At 31.3% G+C, this 16,784-nt stretch overlaps 1 protein-coding gene across 1 annotated transcript in view; it reads right to left on the reverse strand.

Annotated features, from left to right (window-relative positions):
* Positions 1-596: 596 nt before the first annotated feature.
* LOC115882532 (tyrosine-protein phosphatase 99A) overlaps positions 597-16,784 on the reverse strand; it is a 291,693-nt gene continuing 275,505 nt past the window's right edge. The window contains exons 8-18 of the mRNA XM_030900649.1: positions 15,119-15,316; positions 14,783-15,060; positions 14,481-14,722; positions 9,824-10,137; positions 9,555-9,766; positions 9,130-9,273; positions 8,909-9,078; positions 8,538-8,835; positions 7,881-8,446; positions 4,775-5,223; positions 597-3,427 (exon numbers count right to left, since the gene is read on the reverse strand). Of these exons, the coding sequence (XP_030756509.1) occupies positions 3,390-3,427; positions 4,775-5,223; positions 7,881-8,446; positions 8,538-8,835; positions 8,909-9,078; positions 9,130-9,273; positions 9,555-9,766; positions 9,824-10,137; positions 14,481-14,722; positions 14,783-15,060; positions 15,119-15,316 (2,909 nt within the window). The 3' untranslated portion in view covers positions 597-3,389. The remainder of the gene's footprint in view (positions 3,428-4,774; positions 5,224-7,880; positions 8,447-8,537; positions 8,836-8,908; positions 9,079-9,129; positions 9,274-9,554; positions 9,767-9,823; positions 10,138-14,480; positions 14,723-14,782; positions 15,061-15,118; positions 15,317-16,784) is intronic.

The raw sequence follows: 16,784 nt of genomic DNA on the forward strand, positions 1-16,784 counted from the left end.
ATTATGTCTAATAAATAATGTTTTAGCACTACTTTGTGCCTTCAATTTAAAGAAAATGGGTTTAATCTGAAAGTAATTTTTAAATTCCACAAGTATATATTTATGGGTATGGGCAATTTTGAGTAGCAAACTGGGTATTCTCAAAACACAGGTGCAAAACTCGGTATTTTAATTTTAAAAGTTAGTTTTTGGTAGGATTTCAAATTAAAAAGAATAGTAGTTTTACATCGATATGACTAGAGTTAACTAAAACCAAGATTTAAAACAAATCATATGTATTTTAATAAGTGACAAATTTGTTGGTTTCCTGAACATTTGCGTGACTAGCAAATACCGAGTTTTGCATTTAGGGGACTCAAATATTTTAATAGCTGCCGGGGCTGGCAGAGACTACAATAGCTGTGAAAATTCAAATCTATGGATGTGTATTTTGGTTGCGATTGATTCATTTTATTAATGTAAAGGGTGTTTTAGTGTTATAGTTTCTTACCCACTCTTCCCTTATTGAAAACTTTGCAGGTATTTAAGTAAAAAAGCCATATTGCCTATAGATACAGGGATATCTATACTTAGTCATAGATACTGCGAAAAAAAGCTTTTTACTTTTTAATATATTTATTTACTCACTTTTATTTGTATTTTGAATACACTTAAATGTCACAAGTTCATACACAATTACAACTATGTACACATACAATTTTATATAATTTTAACTCAACTAATGACTTGCCTGGATTAAACTAACCCTAAAGCCCACACCTATCAACATCAGAATCAAAAATTTAATAAAAACTTTGGAATTTTATGATGTAGGATTGGGCTTTAGTAACGTAACGTTTCAGCCTTTTCAATTTTACAATCCAATTTAACTTATCTAAACTTAAAAAAAAATAAAAAATAAAATTAATTAGCAAAAGGAACAATTAAATGGAAGAACAGTACCCCAAGCAGAATATTTAATAGTATCAAAGCCGATGGACGGATCTGAAGCGATCAATAAATCAATTTTGTCTAATAAAAGTTTAAAAACATAAAATTTACAGATGTATTCCAAATATTTAAACAATATACAATATTAAATTTTCTGTTGAGGCATTGGAAAGTGAGCAAGAGTTGCACAACTAAATTTTTGGTCCAAATATACCTATGATAATATACATGTAAATATAAATATAAAAAACTGCGCTAAATTATGTAACATATATAAATAAATTAATAGAAAGACTTACATTAATATACATATATTTATATTTATTCTTTTGAAATATTCTACGTTCTACAAGATCAGTTAAGCTTAAACTGTATTAATACAGAGCTGTTAAAACAACCCTTATAACTAACTCTTTAACACCATATTACACCTCTTTAGACAAAATTTATAAATTCTAAAATATCCAACTTTGCAACATTCTTTTTAAAGGTTTATTTTGCCCTGTATGCATAAAAGTTTAGGCATTTACAGCTATAACATCATTACTGTGTCTATAAACTATTTTTTTTATCGCTTCAAGAATTTTACTCTAACCATATAGGCTTCCTGAAAGCGATAATGAATGTGCTAAAAATGTTTAGGGTTTTAACTTTTAGGAATTTGTGAAAAAAAAATATGTAAGAATTATTCAATGAAAAATATAAATGGTATTATTAAATTATCGTTCTAAATACTACAAAGGTATGAACAATTAGTAGGCCTATTATCTAGTGATTGAACGGAAATGGAATTATAAAATCTTTGCATTGACATGTATAACATTTAAAATATTATATTCAATCGGCTAATCTAAACATTTATATTTTCTAGTGTTTCAGCATACTTTCCTTAACAAAAATACATAATATTCATTTTTCAAGATATTATTTTAACGCCTCACAATCTCATTTTAAACAGATATTGTATTGATAGTAATATAAAATATACAATTTTGATGATTGTCATAAACCAAATAATTAATAATTTTTAGACTTAGTAAAGAATTTATTTCCAGGATAGTGAGATGAAAAATGACATTAGTATCCGTTCAGTCTAAATGCTATTTTACTACTTGAAGTAAGCCTTTTCCTCTTTATATACAGACAAGTTAGTGTGAAGGACGACAAACAAAAAATAAAGAGCTCCTACCTCAACTATTTCAAAATATAGTAGGTCTTCACACTCACTAGTTAAAATGTGCCTAAGTCTATAATTAAATTGTGCTATTTAGTTAAAGATGTTTTAAATTTATCTTACAAAAATCTACAGCCAGTAGTTTCTGTTCCAATTTTAAGTATATTCCAAAAATAATAATAAAGGGGAATTTAGAGTTCTTGAAATATATTTGTGCTATAACAGCGTGTTTGTTGAACCCTGTGTTTTTACTAATAGAATTACAAAAACGATTAAATAATAAAAAATCACCCTGTATAGTGTTTATCGTTATTGTTAAGATGTGATGTCAACCATGAACATAGACCAGCAGTAAGGCTAAGCACAAATTTAGTCGCGGATAACGCGTGTGACGTGACTTGTCGCGATGCGATTTTTGGGAACCTACAGAAATAAATGGAACAGCGCAAATTGACAACAAAGAGCAGCGCGGCGCGACCGGCGTGACCTGATGAACGCGCGTCGCGTGCATTATTTTTTATTATGGAATACAGTAACATTTTTTCTTCGGAATCATCTGATTCTGTTTCAGAACTAAAGTTTAGTAAAAATAATTGTTTCGATGGCGAATCAGACATTTTTATGCAGACGTTTTATACAATACTGAAAAACTGACTCCCAATTTGCGGACCACCACGCAGCGCGTGTGACACACGTGTCGATTCAGGTCGTGTCCCACGCGATATACGCAACTCAATTTGCGCTTAGCCTAATAGTTTAAAATTAATGAAAAAGTAATGTTCAAATGACTAGCAATCAATATGCAGCAATTTTAAATAGACACTAAATTATATATATACAACACTAAGAATATACAACTTGGTTGTTGCAAAAAGTTTCACTTTAACTGCAACATTTATTTCTGTTGATACAACAGAAAAACATTAATTTGGTTGTTTATATATTACCGCTAATATTTGACACAAATACATTAAAAATTGTTAGAAAATGCTATCTAGAGTGAAAATAAATGCAAACTATTTCAGATGCATGAAACAAATGGAAATAAGCACCGCGATTTTAAAATATCCTAAAAATTATAGCACCACAACTGAGGTAAATAAATAAGCATAAAATTAAAAATAAATTATAAATATTAAATAATTTTAACACTACCTTAAATAGAATAATTAAAATATGCTTTGGATAATGAATAAATATGTAAAAAAAATCACCCAACTCCTTGTCTTACTTAAACTCCAATTCGGAATTGTCTTGCATATGAATATAAAATAAATAAAAATACCTACACTCTATTCTTCAGATTCTCTAATAATGGTATGGCTGAAAAATAAAATTAAAAATGTGTAACATAAAAGTATTGTAAAAAAATATTAAGCTAGTATGTATATAAATGGAAACCATAATTACAAAAAGCAAAACAACACACTTATTTTAGGAACATAATATCAAAATTATTAGTAAAATATCAACAGATCTTCAGAAAATCTAGTAATAACAATGAAATTCAAGGTTACCATAGAAAACATTTTCAAGCAACACGAAACTGCATCTCAAAACGAGCTACAATACCATAGACATAAACGACAATTATTTCATTTTATGTCACTATAGATATAATATAAAAAGTAATACATCTATAGAAAGTTAAATGTAGATTATAAGTAGTAGAATCCCCCCCCCCAATATATAGTTCATATATATAGATCATTATAGTATAATGTATGTTACTTATTATACACCAATCATAACAAATATCTATATTATTTTCCCCAACATACTGAGATTATATAATTGAAAATTTGATGACAATAATGAAATGGCTATTAATATCGCATAATATATAATATAATATATATAATAGAATGTTGTTTCAATACCTCAACTATCAACTCATCAGCAATAGTCAAATTAACATATTGATTTAATTAAATCAGTTAATTATGAAGTTAAATATGACAGAAAACTGAAAACAGTGTCATTACATTTTTACCAACCAAATTTTAGAATTATTTATGACAGATGAAGCAAGGTGAAATGTTTAAAATTAAATCAATTCTTAAAGTTTACTAAATCTTAAATGTCAAATATTATTATACGAGATTAGTGACGGCAAAACTTATATAGCAATAGCTTATTATAACATAACGTTTCATATTGCATATTATAACACACATTTGTGAAAATATATATGACTTCATGTCTTGATATTTTTCTAAATATAAAATAAGGAACTAAAATAATTTTTAGATTTTTGGCATTTTAGGAACTCACAAAAATTCGATGTAAATCAATTTACTTAAACTTGTTCGTTGTTAAATTGTTTTCCTATTCAAGACATGAAATCCTATATTAGAGAGAACTGTAATCCCACAAATAGTTCTGAGACAAGGACTGATTAACTACACGTAAAAAGGGGTGACATCAAGCGAGCCATTGGCAATATACACATATCATTCAACACAAGACATAGTTAAAAATTGACATCCATTTGAATCGCACAAAAAGAATTCAGCTTTGCCTTATTTCTATTGTTATTTACCAAAAAGCGTGTTATTTTATAACAATAAGTAATTAATACTCAAAGGCAAAACCAAGGAGTTTTGTAGCGTAATTACGAGAATGAAGTTAAAGAAACAGTTCATATAACAGCGCCTTCAGATTCCATACCTTCTGGTGGAACTCGTTCAAATTCGTCTTTTGGTTCGTGCAGAGTAGTAACATGTCCAATCTCGGACGTAGACGGTCTGTCGCAACTAAGTTCTGAAACAGCAGCAGTAGCAGGGAAACCATCTGGAGATCTAGAACAGCTTGGTTGGGAGTCGGAACAGTTCGACGCCTTTCCAGAACAATTGGAGCCAGAAATACGGTTTTTAGCAATGCCATTTGCAAGAGTATACATGTCTGGTGGTACGTCATCAAGGTACTTCTCTGTCTCACAACAGGCTGCCTGAACGCAAAGGTGTAATTTCATGTAATCGTCCACATTAAGCCATATGCCTGGTCTTTTGTTATGGTATAATTTCGCATACATGTATATGTCAGCCTTTTGCTCGTAAGCTAAATGTTTCTTTATCGTTACTAATGAACAAAACGTGGCTGCATCAGTTCCACCAAATCTGCACAGACCAAAAAAACAACATTTACAAAGGTGAATATTTAAAATGAACCAAAACCAATTTAGTGACAACAGGAAAGTCGTCAAGAACAAAAATTGTCATTGGTTTGATGTAATGCAATTGGCTGACAAATTTCAATCATGACCTACATTGCGGAACTTTTGAAAAAAAAATTTGTCAATCATGTATATGTAAAAAACTGACTTTTTACATAGTATAACGAAGTGGCATGCAGTGCAAATCAATTCAGGGTAGGTAAAATTGACAAAATAAGAAGACTTTTTATAAATTATTTTTTTTTAGATTTGGCAACGCGTTACTCCCCAACTCTATCTCTTTCTGACAAGGCACAACCTTTACCATCCCATTAGAGACAATATAAAGATATCAAACTGCCTTAGTGTAAATTATATGAAGCGCCTTTTTGGTAAATTTTACATAGGAATTGCGCGATAACGCACTAGTCGAAATCGAAAATTATTTTAATATATGTTAAGGACGGTCCACACTTGCTATATAACACTGCTATATAGCAAAGTTATATAACATGTTACATATTTTTTAGTCATATTTATCAAATTTCGATGCTATATAACTTGTTAGATGTTAAGCATACCGCGCACTTATGCGCAGCGCGGCGCGGCGAAGCGCGGCGAAAAACCGTGCAACGGATTAAATTTGTGTTATATAATGCACGTCCGCTGACTCAAGCGAAGCAACCGCTTGCACCGCGCGCCGAAGCGCCGTTCGTTGCAGACCTGGAATCCAAAGCGAGGAAATTCTCTTCGGCGCGCTTCGCGTGCCCTAGTGCGCGGTGGTCTGCGGAAACTATCTCTGTTTTCGGTCATTTTCGAAATCTATTTCGGGTGTCTTCGGATGAAGGATTCTACGATTAATGTATTACTAATTGGCATTTAGGTTACGTTTAATCAAGAGCCGTTTTGTTTCGTTTAAAGTCTTTCGATAACGTCAATTGAGCAGCGAAATCTAGAATTTTGACGCTCTATACTTGGTCTTAACAAAGAAAGAAGTTCACTAAATTTTTCGTGGGTCATTCTATAATACTTGAAAAATTTTCTTTCGTCTTCCAGAAGATCTGAGTGAAGGTGATGGAATTCTCCGTACGTATTTCTTTTTATATTTATATTATGAATCCAAGATTTTCTTTTTTGTTCTCACGCATTTCTTCTTCCTCAGCTATTGTACATAAAGTAAGAAAATCTCCCTCTGAACTGCTGCTAGAACTTGAGCACATAATGAAATTTTAACACACCTTTATCAAACCGTCATAGAGATAACACTAAAATTAAAACGGTCAGCTCAAAACAACTTTAAATACCAACCGCGTACGCAAAACCGTGCATAAGTTAGCGGACCCATCAAAAATTCGCCGCGCTGCGCCGCGCCGCGCTTCGCATAAGTGCGCGATATGCTTTATCCATTTGTAGTCGGTAAAGATCAAAAGATGTTGTGCAACACTGCTATTGTAACATGAAACAACGCGTCCACACTTGCTAAATTTCTAGTTTAGCCGCTCATATTTTCAGGGACGTGCGCGACAGAATCTTAGTGTGGTGAGCTGATATTGGTTTGTTTATTTACTGGTCAAAAATATTGTATGATCGAAAAAAAATGTGTCCAGTCGGCCTCCCGTCCAGTTGGCTTGGACATGACGATCAATGACATTCCCCATATAATTTTCCATATAAAATGACAGCGATCTTAATTTCATTCATATTCATAGTATGTATTTGGAAAGAGAAACAGTTGAGAAAAAAATGCGTTATCTAATAGGCCAGTTCCAGAGGGAACAAAAGAAATGGAAATCAGGTACTGGTTTAGGTGAAGTGGATAATTCAAAATGGTTTGCTTTTAAGATATTAATATTTTTAAAAGACAGAAACACCATGAGAAACAGCCGAGGCAAGTATTGAAAAGATAAGCTAATTGAGTTCAACTATATCTAAATCTTGCTGGTAGGTTATGGCGGACTCAAAACCGCTTTTTTTCTCGACTTTCTTTCTCTTTGTTCAAAAATAATTACGCACGCCGCTGCTGCGAGCTGAACCTCTTTCTCACCAAAACGATTCATGATTACGAAAACTATAATGTGGACGGCTCCCGGTTTTTTAACATGTGATATGTAGCATGTTAAATAGCAATGTTATATAACATGTTACTAAATGTGGACCCCCCTTGAGGTAATCTCTAGAATAAAAATAAGATAAAAAATGCTTAATATGAATATTTGTTGGTTTAGTAATAAGTTATTAAGTGATGATATAAAAAATATTTTTAGCTTAATTTCTTGAATTGTAATATTTATAAATTATGCAGATTCTTGGAAATACAGTTCAGTTTAAGTTGCTTAATCTGCTGGTTAATCTGCAGACTGTGGTTGAAAGGTTTATATAACTAAATTATTAAAAAAATATAATATGACATAGATATAATGTCTATTATTTCAACTGAACTGCATTCCCAAGAATCTCTGCATAATTTAAAAAATATTTTATGACACCGCTTGGCTTTTTGCCTACATTAGATGCACGCCACTACTATAAAGTGTAAAAACATTTTTCTTTCTTTTTACTTGATATGTTATAGAAATAAGATATTAATTTGATACAATATACATTAGTACGACCATATATTACCTGTCAACAACACAAATTGGTCCTTGTCCTTGCTTCTGCAAATCAATGATGTAATTCGGTAAATCGTACATATTCTTGATACTCGGAACTCCGTGATGTGGCCAATTTAAGCACTGAACAAATTTCACTTTAATTTCGTAATCGTCCTGAACAGACTTCAGCAAAAATTCTCTCACTATATACGGCGAAGATCGGCTAATTATCATTTGTTTGCATGTGTAAACGTCCGTTTCAAGCACTTCATCTCCTTCAGGCCAGAACGTCTGGAATTCGTCTCCCATAACTACACTCAACATGACGATCAGTTGGCAGGCGTGGTCCCAACACATTTTCCAGAAATCTTCGCGCGACAATGGATGCTGAGTTACAATAAATTCTCTTAAGCTGTGAAAGCCCGGTAACCAACTAGCGTTTATATAATCAGATCCGTCTTCGCCAGGCCGAGGAGTCAGGTGAACTCTTGAACTTTCAATTGGTATCAGAATGGCGCACCGGTTTTTCTTCTGGTTCACCGGCTTGTTAGCGGAGACTAGATATATGTCTCTTGGTTTGAATTTTATCACTTGCTGCACATGAAACAAAAAAAAATCATTTTAAAATATGATTCGACCACAGCTTATTCAAGCAGTCAAATTCTTCTAATTAGAATATCCATACCTGAAATTGCTCACTCAAACTCTTCCAGGAATTGTCAGCTTCAATCCTGCTGTCTGGATTTTGTAAGAATTCGACATATCGTGAAACCTGATCCCGAGGAATGTCCGTTTCTCCTCCCTCAATAGCTTCAACTAAAGCATCATGAATGAATATATACTGTTCTTCAGTCTGCACGAGAAAATTACGTTGAGCTCGTATATGTTTCAAAAACCCGAATATATTCACTTCTCCCCTAGTTTTAATTTGCTTCAGCATCGCATCTAAGACGATATAAGTTCCAGTCCTGCCAACACCAGCACTGAAATCGAAAAATAATTTTTAATAAAAAAAAAAAGATTGTGCAGGTAATAATTGTTCAAACAAAACATTACCTGCAATGGACGACTATAGGTCCACTATCTGGTGGATTGGCAGCAGAAGATTTCTTTATAAAACTTATAACAGGTAATGGATGATCTGGAGTGCCATGATCTGGCCAATTAGTATAATGATATTGGTAAACTGTCTTCTCCAACAATGCTGCATCTTTGGCTCTTTTTACCTGTAAAAGTAACTAGTAGATAAAATGTAAAACATATTGATAACATTTTACATTGTCCATTTTGCTTACCCTGGTATGCCTGATCACCAAGGTCCTTATAGTGTAAGTTGCCATGACATCCTCTTTCACCAACTTCACTTCTATAACACCGTACATTTCTGAGCCTTCCTTGGGCCAGTACATATCACATTTTCTCTAAAAAGATATACACACAATTTATCAATTATAAAAGTTAAGATATAAAAACTAAAAACGTTATAAAAAAAGATAAGAAAGGATAACAGGTCGTTAGAAGGGTGCAAAATAAAAAAAAATACAGTGAAAACAAAAGAAAGTTAGTCAAAATAAAAATGTAAGCTCTCTAAAAATTACCTAGAAGTAAGAGCATTTGAGAGAAATATCTGGCAACCTGTTAAAAATGAAAGAAGGAAAATTCTTAATAAAAAAGAGGCTGTATACGAAATCACGGTCCTTACCCGTCCCCTTTCAACCAAATTCGTAATCATAACAATGATTGTTACTCTCTGTTCCCATATCATACGCCAGAAGCAGTCAAAAGTCGATGGAAGTGGCCCTTGGGTTCCGATATAAGCTCGGTTCACTTGAAATCCATCAATATAATTAGCGTTTATATAAGTGGAAACTTTCTGACCGGGCATCGGTAGCAGCTGGACGCGAGAGTGATCATCTGTTGAAAGAAAACACTAAATACCAACCAACATGAGTCCAATATAAAATAACTTACAGGCAATAATATTTAAATATCGGTTCTTAGGTTTATTTTCTGGATGTTGAGAATTCTCGGAGCTATTGCCTTCGTTGGTCGGATCATTTTGGATAGAATCATACTCCTTGCTAAATCCAATATCTCCGTCAGCATGTAGTCTTTGGACGTGCTCGGGGAATCTCGATACCTCTATAGGCCCACTGTAATCTCTCCTGTCGTCGTCTGGATTCTCTGGATCTGGATCATTTTTGGCAGGCTTGTTGTTCCAGTCCAGAGGAGCGGGAGTGCACTGCGTATTATCCAGATAGTAATACGGGGCTTGTAGGAATCTCCTGGAAAGATGGCGTGTGGAAATAACTAGTTAACGATGCTTCAAAAACCGTCTTGTTAGACATTCATGTTTAAATAAAACTAATGAAAAGAACACAAAACACAAATGGTGATATAGACGATTTTAAACCGTACAGATGAATTTTATTTTCATTAACTGGCATAGCAAAACCCTAAATACGGGATAAAATTTATTTACATCACCCATTTAACAGGCAGTAGTATTATACAATGCAAGTTTTATCACGTCGATTTTAATTGTTTTGAGTCGTTATTTATCACTTTTGCTCTTAATGCTTGATGTATATAAAGGTTAGAATAACAAAAATACAGAGTTGATCATTTGTAAAAAGAAACGTAATTTACACAGATTTTTAGCTAGCTAAATAGTCGAAAATAAATTTTAAGCATTAAATGATTGTAAAAAACTTGCTTATTGTCACTTCTGCTGCATATTGAATGATACAAAAAATGCTTAAAAGGAAAATCTTAAGGCGGACTCTGACGACTCGTGTACTTATACAAACATTGGTTATTGAGATATTATACTTGCCATGTTGCGTGAGCGGTTTCCTTGTGCAATTATTTGTCATTTGAGGCGCCGCGTGAGCGCCAAGCTTGTTGCAAAAAAAATGTTTACAAAAATAGTATACTTGCCAAGTACACGAGTCGTCAGAATTCGCCTTTATCTACACTGTGTTTCTCGATCTTTGCCTGTTACATCACAGATTATCACTCTCTCTCTTGTCAATGTTTATCACATGAAACGGAAGTCTTTCGTTATAAACGTAAGTTCATTTTATTTCAAGGTAGACTTTGACGACTCGTGTACTTGACAAATATACTAATATTTGCGTACTTGACAAGTATACTATCTTTGTCATTTTTTTTGCAACAACCTCGGCGCTCACGCGGCTCGACGAACGTTTGCGCAAGGAAACCACTCAAACAACATGGCAAGTATATCTAAATAACAAATGTTTGTCAAGTACACAAGTCGTCAGAGTGCGCCTTTAGATTGTACAAGTATTTTGGCTTTTATTTACTGATCAATGATTACGGAAAAAAAAGATCATGTTTCCTTGTCTAATGTACATGAAAAGAGGAAGACAAACATTGTCTTACAGTAGTCTCAAATATAATACAACATTTTAATATCACCTCTGTTTTCTGTTAGTCTATTTTTTTTCATAATTGATGTCTACAGTCTTTATAAAACCTTTATGGTAGGTGCATTACAGTATTCTTCTAAAAATAACACTACTGAGATAAACACTTAAAATAATTATATATTTGGTTTATGTAAAAATAATCTACGGAGACATATACATATATCCTTCAATGGCTCTTTGCTTCAACACAAATTTTCTTAAATATAAATAAAATATTTCAAACAATTCAAGTTAAGTATATGTTTTAGTGGCGTTTTCCAAGAAGAATTCCCGTGTTTTAATTACTCTTTATATACAAATGAAAAGTGATAAATATTAGTGTGGTGATCGCTACTTTTTTCTATCAAATTGGATAACAGATCCACACTTTCTATAAAGTTTGATAGAAAAAAATAGTTGGACATTAACATCTAAAAAATGTATTTTGTGTGAGTGCGTGTCGCAATGCCGTGTTGCCACATCAATATCTGTTGATGTAATTTGATTTGTAAAATAAATGATGAAAAAAATAAATGAACCTTTTTTGAAATCATGGGACATATATAAGCTAGAAAATAAACTCTAATACGGAAATGTGAAGTATGTGTTAATGAATTAAAGTAAGAATCTGTCCATTGTTTTTTGTACCTACCCGTTTTCATAAACAGGGTGTTTTCCTTACCCAAACCTATAGACTAATAATATGCAGGGTATTCTTATTCTAAATTTAAACTTTTAATTAGATAAATAAATTCAATTTTTAGTCAGTCTTTTCGGTTGCATTCAAAATATGTATTATTTTTTGTATACTATTCACATATATAAAAAAATCCAAATTTATACTAAACTTCATAAAAAAAATTAAACATAATTTTTTTTTTGAAAGCACGTTTATAATATATACACACACATAGAAAAAAATGGTTCAAAATTTAAACGATAATAGGAATGTCGGTTATATGGTCGTGATTAGTGTGAACATTATTAAATTGGGGTTCAGCGGAATCTGTATGATCGACATTGTTAACATGTGTGTTTTCATCAACAGAACACCCTGTATATTGCCTAGTTCTATGGCGGGATTTGCAGAAAGCCCTGCTGTGTGAAAAAAACCTGAGTTAGGTCTGAACAAAATTATATTTAAATACAGGTAATTTAATCCTTTAGCATTGTATAAAGGCTAAAAGATTAGTTGAATAATTCATCAATATTGCTCAAGTTGTACATACTTCTTTTAATTGTCATGACAGTTTTATCATCTACATAAATAAATATCGCTTATTATTTTTACTATTTTACGTCAACTTGAGCACTCTGAATTAATAATTGAAAAATTATCAAAGAAATAGGAGACCATAAATTGTAAAAATAAAGCACTTACCTATTATCGCACATATTAGAAAATATCCAGCAAAAAGATATTGCGTATTACAACCAGATATTTGATCATTATAAATAATTCCACTTTAAGCCTTAGTCATTCATAATTGCATTGAAAACTTAATGAGAGTTATTGTGAAGTGAATGAAATATAAGATTAAGATATTAACGTCGAAATTATAACTGAGAAGTAAGCTGAATATACCAAATCTTTTCTTACATTAGACATTTTGTATATTCCACAATAATAATGAGAAAGAAATAAAAATGTTGTAAACTGGGGGCATATAGACTGTTCTAGCCGGTCTATTACACATTCAGATCTATTCAAAACTAAATTCCAGCTAGATTAAAACAATAACTTATTACTAATAATGACTCATTTTTAAAACGGGCATTTAAATATAATAAACAAGATGGTTTTATAAGATATAAGTATTAAAATCTTTGTTGGACATCATAACAGAAAGGGACGACTTCAAGTAAAAATTAGTATACTAATTAAAAACAGATTATTCAGAAATTTTTGGTTAAAACTGAAATAATGCACAGTTGGTGATAATAATAAAATAAACATAACTAATAGAATTGTTAGTTTACTACCACAATAAATGAAATACTGTGGTAGTGTTTAGTAGTCTATATGTATGTTTTAATTTTATGACATAACAATAGCATTTTATAACAACATATATTCTTAAAATGAACATTAAAATGTCTAAATTTTCCATTGCAAAAATATTCAATTGCTGTAGAATTAATATATTTTCGCACCAAAATAGAATCAATATTAAATATTTTAGGCTTAGAATTCTTAAAAATTTATTTAATTGTGTTAACTGCAAAGTAAATAGCCAGTGTAATAATGTTAAAAAATATGAATAGTAATATAATAAATAATAATAAAAATAGTAATATGTATATGCATATAAGCCACTATAAAATCAATTTTAACGGAAATTGAAATGCTTGTAACATGCTACAAAATGATCATTGTACAACCATTGAAGAACCCATTTTTATAGAACAGTTTGGTAATATAACCCTTCTATAAAAAGTGTTATCACATACAAAAACATGTTAACTATAAAATTATTATATTATTAAAGAAATTCACTTAGTCATATCCATATTTTAATTTTATTTTATTCATGGTACTGTTGTTACTATGTTGTGAATTCAATAATTTAAATCAATAGATTGTTGGACCTTACAACAAAATTGTAATTCTTACAATTTAAATATTTGATCCTTACAACTTTGAAACAAATACTAGTTAAAATATATGTGGTATAAAATATCAAATACAATATCATTATCTATTAATATTATAGAATTGTAATTAAAGCAGAAGTAGTAATTTTGCAATAACTTAATTTAAGTGAATGCAATCTTTGTCTAAAAAGTATAAATTATTTCTAAGGTTTCATTGTTTAAATCTACTCTATGAAAGTCATTAGGTAACAAAGTGTTAATTGGCTAATTTTACTGCTATTTTCTATTGTCCCAAAACAAATGCTTCTAAGAAAAGTTTAGTTAGACAAATAATGAAATCTATCTTAGTGTGTAAAATATAATGTTTAAAAATTTAAAAATAAAAATTAATAATCCTAAAACAATAATTTTATGCTATCTAACAAGAGAAGCGATACATCACAATGTGAATTAATTAAATACAATTAAATTATAACTTAAAAAAATTTAAGCAAGTTGATATGGTCTCTTATTCTTTTTCTACTTTTTCAATTTCAGGATAAAATTTTTTTTAAGAAAGGTTAGTTAGTGATAAAATTAGCAAAAACGATTTAACTCACTTCCAAATTAAATATCCTCCACCTCCCAAAAGCAACACTCCAATTGCACACATAAAGCCAGCCATAATTCCTGCCCAAAGCTCAGTTAAGGGTTCTGAAGGAATATAACAGCCTTCAGAGACAAAAACACGCACAAATTTAGACTTTTCTCCCATGACTAAATGACCAGTCCGGTTACTCTTTGATGCAGCATACACTTGAATATCATAATGTGTATCAGTGGTGACATTCTTAATGACATACTGAAAAGAAAAATAAATATGAGAAAATGTAGATCATGCAACAGTAGCAAAATTTCTTACAGTGATTGATTCATATCTCTTCTCTACAGACATTTCTGTTTTATTTAAAGCAATACCATTCTCATAAGTATCAATATAATACATGTCCAGAGAATCTGGTATTCTTTCTGGCCGATCAAATTTAACCGTAATAGAGTTGTTATATTCACAAGAGACATTTCGGATAATTGGTGAACTAGGACCCATTATGTCTGTCCGGCCAAATATAGGCTGTGATATATTTCCTTCATGTTTAGTTGAGAATGCTTTTACTGTTATAGAATATTGTGTATCTGGCTCTAAAAAAATAATAATAAAATAGTTTCTTCTTAGTAAAGGTGCTTCTCTAAAACTTACTCAGTTCATTCAATACATAAGTCTTGACAGGATCCTTAGGATTGGTGGTATCTTTGCGAATATCAGTGTAGTTACCATGAGTAAAATATATCCGGTACCCCTTCAGCTCTCCATTTGGTTTTTCTGGAGCATTCCATTGTAGAGTCAAAGATGTATCAGTGGCATCTCTGATTGTGAGGTTTGTTGGACTACTTGGTGCTGAAATATTAATATTAGGCGTGTCATTGTTCTTTAGGGTACTAAGAAACTCTGTAATATTAGGTACTGTAAATTCGGTTACTGCATATTCTTGTGCAGAAATAAGACCGCAAATAATGGCTAAAATATAAACAAAAGCATTGCCCATCCTAGACAAATAGTCTAGTCGAAAATATCAATTCAAAACCACTCTTTCATAATAGTGAAGATTTATGTTGAATGGTAATCATTTTATGATGTTAAACTTTGGAAATTAGTACACTAAAACTTGTATTTCTCCAGAAAAATATAAAATAACAAAACCGTATAACCACCACCCATTAGGCAACTGCAAAGGGGAACGCGGTCCCATTTGTCACTTTAGCGATACAATGTTGCCAGCACTTAACAGTGCTCCTTATAATTTCCTTAACTAAACTACATTAAGTACTCATATTGTATATTATCAATCGAATCATTAACTTAACAAAATATGTTTATTGAGTTGTTTTATATAACTAATAATCCTCCCCTAGGTCCCTAGTCATAGCACACAAAACGGAGTGTGACAATATTAATAAATAAATCGAGAAGCTTCACAGCAAATCTAATTAATAAATATCTACTAATTATTATCTATGTACTATTTGATTTTCAAACTCTTAATATTTGTGTTACTCGTACAATTTTACTGTAATAAAATAATACAAATACTTGAAATTAATACCTATAAATATACTTAAAAGGCTTTTATCTTTTTAAGCTGTAAAAATAACGCCTTAAAAATAGGCCAGTATAAAAAATATCTTTTAAATATCACATTATGGTAGTACCCTATTTCGTATTTCCTAGTTTTAATATACTATTATTTACATTTCATAAGAAGGTTTTACAACTACAATATTAATACCATATGATAAAAAAAACGGCGTCCAGTTGGATGGGAAATGACGATCAAAGACATTTCCCATACCTATACCATATAAAAACAGCGATCTTTATTTCACAGCCATCGCTGACGCCGGTTTTTTATCATACAGTATAATGAAGATCGCTATCATTTTATATGTAAAATTATATCGGGAATGTCATTGATGTGCATTTCCAAGCCAACTGGACACCGTTTTTTTCGATCATACGGTACTTAAACTAATTGTAAAGTAATAGATTAGTTACACATTTAGGTTCCTTATTTTAGTTATTCGCAACAACTTTTAAGAGTTTATTACATACATACATATTACAATATTAACTGTCAATTTTAAAGAAGCTAATTACTTTTTTAAAAAAGGAGTCAATAATCGCAACTGTAATGATAATAAGAAGAGCCGACAACGTTGCAAAACCCTGGTGCATAAAGCGCATACTCGCACTATTGCCGGTTCTGATCGCGGTGCTGCTCCTCTCATGCAATTTCCATGCGCTTAACATCGTTGCCAAATATCTTTGAATTTACGGAAAATTCTAATAAAAATCATAATAATCAGAA

The sequence above is a fragment of the Sitophilus oryzae genome, unplaced genomic scaffold (assembly GCF_002938485.1).
Source record: "Sitophilus oryzae breed Bouriz unplaced genomic scaffold, Soryzae_2.0 scaffold_177_pilon_pilon, whole genome shotgun sequence".
In the NCBI taxonomy this organism is placed as follows: Eukaryota; Metazoa; Arthropoda; class Insecta; order Coleoptera; family Curculionidae; genus Sitophilus; species Sitophilus oryzae.